Source organism: Myotis davidii, unplaced genomic scaffold, assembly GCF_000327345.1.
Source record: "Myotis davidii unplaced genomic scaffold, ASM32734v1 scaffold81, whole genome shotgun sequence".
Classification (NCBI taxonomy): domain Eukaryota; kingdom Metazoa; phylum Chordata; class Mammalia; order Chiroptera; family Vespertilionidae; genus Myotis; species Myotis davidii.
The window spans coordinates 49,817-52,880 of NW_006291554.1; the positions used below are offsets into that span (position 1 = coordinate 49,817).

The window sequence follows — 3,064 nt, forward strand, 5'->3', positions numbered from 1 at the left end:
AGGCAGGTGCAAAGGAAAGGATAAAATTCTGTACTCAGAGTCCTAAGAAGTGGATGTCAGTTAATTTTGACTCCCGCTAGGACAGGGTGGGGACCCTTTCTCTGCCAAGGGCCATTTGGATATTGATAACATCACTCGCGGGCCATGCAGAATTATCCACTTAAAAATTAGCCTGCTATATTTGGTCTAACATTTAATTAACTCATCCCTAATGCCTTGGCCGGGCCAGACTGAATGATTTCACAGGCCTCATGTGGCCCGCAGGCCGGACATTCCCCACCTCTGTGCTAGGTCTTAGCTTGGGTTTTGGTTTTGGGGGGCAGAGTAGGGCAATGCCCCAGATAACCTTTGGCAACTAAGTAGGCACAGAAAAGGAAAGATGGGAGAGAAATGCATGCAGCAGAGCAGCAAAGTCCTCCCCAAAAAGGAGTTCTTTCCCTGCTTTGGCAGAAGGAGGAGGAGGAGGAGGAGGAGGAGGAGGAGGAGGCAGACCCAGGCTTCTCATGGGCAACACTGAAGGCTGGACGATTGTGGACGTGTTTTCAAAGTCCTGGAGTGAAGTATTTTGAACTTGGAGTCCTCTGCCCAGCCAAGGTCACATTCTTTGGGAGGACAAAGCAAAGCTCTTGCTGGCCATGTGAGGCCTCAGAAAATTATCACCTACTGAATTCCCCCTTAAAAACGTATTTAGGTTGTACATGTCAACAAAAAACTAGCATAGACTGGAAGGAGAAACTGCAGCGAGTTAAAAAAGAAAAAAAACCTCCTCTAAGGAGGCATTAAATACACTGCATTTTGTCTCCTTACAAGTCTGCCTCCTGCCTCCTGAACTACATATCCCTGAGGGCAGGGCCATGTTCTATTCTTTGTAGCGCTAGCATCCAGTCTGATACTCAATAAATACTGAATGAGTAAATGAAGTAACAGATTTACTTCATTAATTAAAGATATGCCTATGATTAAGGAGCTCATTAAGTTCCAAAATGAAAAGAGGACTAATAAACATGTGAAGAACAGAACCTCTAGAGCAGTGGTTCTCAACCTTCCAAATGCCGCGACCCTTTAATACGGTTCCTCCTGTTGTGGTGATCCCCAAACATAAAATTATCTTCGTTGCTACTTCGTAACTGTAATGTTGCTACTGTTATGAATCGTCATGTAAATATCTGATATGCAGGATGTATTTTCATTGTTACAAATTGAACATAATTAAAGCATAGTGATTCATCACAAAAACAATATGTAATTATATATGTGTTTTCCGATGGTCTTAGGCGACCCCTGTGAAAGGGTCGTTCGACCCCCAAAGGGGTCGCGACCCACAGGTTGAGAACCGCTGCTCTCGAGGGAAAAGACAAAGCCCTTAAGGTACATGGGCAGCCGGAGGAGCAGCCTGAGCCATCAGGGGGCAGAGAAAACTGACCAAACGGAAGGAAGGACGCTCTTGTGGGCACGTCTGCTCCTGCCACAACGCCCCCAGGTGGGGGGATTCCTTTACTACCAGGGGTGTGAGAGAGGCCTCCATGAGAGCCAAGACGCACAGGGCGCTGTCCAAGGTCCTGAAGTGCCTGGCTCCTAAGCCTTCGCGGTTGACTCAACGCCCCGCTCTTGCTGAAAAGACTCTGGACTTCATCCACCTCTCCTGCCCACCAGCTGTCCACACCCAGGCACTCGTGCCCTCAGTATGCCTACATCCATTCCCAATGAGCCTGTATCTGAGCCTGATCCTGACCAGGCCTCACTCAGGACCCTGCCACTCCTTCCCCACTTTACGTCGAGGATAAAGGGACTGAAAATTGGGGTTGGTTCTCGCCTTCTGGGAAGGAGAAAAATGAAGGTACAGCCGACAAGACTCCAATGTCCCGAAAGACTGGGGACACCTTAGTCTCCCCTTTCTACCCTCCTCAGCCCCAGTGAGTGCCCACCCACTCTCCCCCCATCGACCTACCGTGGAAAGCTCGGTAAGCGGAGCCCACGCAGGCTGAGTTGGCGGTGTCTATGACATATACCGGGGCGCCAAACACATCCGCAAGCACCTGGAGAGGGCAGAGGCTCTGACTGTGGCGAGTCACTGCTCAGAGGGACACAGGGAGCCCGGCCCACATTTTCCGGCTCTTCCCTCACCCATCTTCTGATGCCTCCTAGGACACCTCTACTGCCTTAAAGGAAGTGCACTTGGCCATGTGCCCGTGATAAAAGGGTCCGGATGACCTACAGGAAGTCTCGAGTGGAGGACCACAGCTCTCCAGGTTGTCCCCGCACTGTCTAACCATGGCATCGAAGACAAGGAGGAAGATTTAGGAAGTATGCTTAGCAAATGGTCAAGGTGGAGACGGCTGGGTATCAGACTAATATTCACAAGCCCAAACCCAACGAACAAGGGCATGTTTTATAGGAATAAATACAAAGGTTTCCATTTAAATCCTCCTAATAAATTGCATACACACAGAATGGGGGGCATGTGCTAAGAGGAGCTCACATGGAAAAGACCTGGGGGCCTTTTTTGTTGTTAATCCTCATCAGAGGACATTTTCCCATTGATTTATAGAGAGAGTGGAAGGGAGGGGGAGTGACAGAGAGAGAAACATTGATGTGAGAGAGACATATCGATTGGTTGCCTCCCACAGGCACCCTGGGATCGAGACTGCAATTGAGGTACGTGCCCTTGACTAGAATTGAGCCCAGGATCCTTTAGTCTGTGGGCCGACGCTTCATCCACTGAGCCAAACTGGCTAGGGCAAGACTTGAGGGTCTTAATTGAACAGAGATATTGTAGTAGATGCCACTGATACCCTATATGTATCCCCTGACTGGACTACTGTGCACCCCTCTCCAGATGCTATGAATATTGGCTACTAATGGCTCACAACTGTCCCTCCTTAAAAGAACTACTCTCTTGCCCTAACCAGTTTGGCTCAGTGGATAGAGCATCGACCTGTGGACTGAAGGGTCCCAGGTTTGATTCCAGTCAAGGCATGTACCTTGGTTGTCGGCACATCCCCAGTAGGGGGTGTGCAGGAGGCAGCTGATCAATGTTTCTCTCTCATCGATGTTTCTAACTCTC

The 3,064-nt window shown here is 49.2% G+C and overlaps 1 protein-coding gene across 1 annotated transcript in view; it reads right to left on the minus strand.

The window, feature by feature from the left end:
- Window positions 1-3,064, minus strand: part of XYLB (xylulokinase homolog (H. influenzae)) — a 34,551-nt gene that overhangs the window by 8,257 nt on the left and 23,230 nt on the right. Inside the window, exon 16 of the mRNA XM_015564845.1 lies at window positions 1,949-2,036. Within this exon, the coding sequence (XP_015420331.1) occupies window positions 1,949-2,036 (88 nt within the window). The remainder of the gene's footprint in view (window positions 1-1,948; window positions 2,037-3,064) is intronic.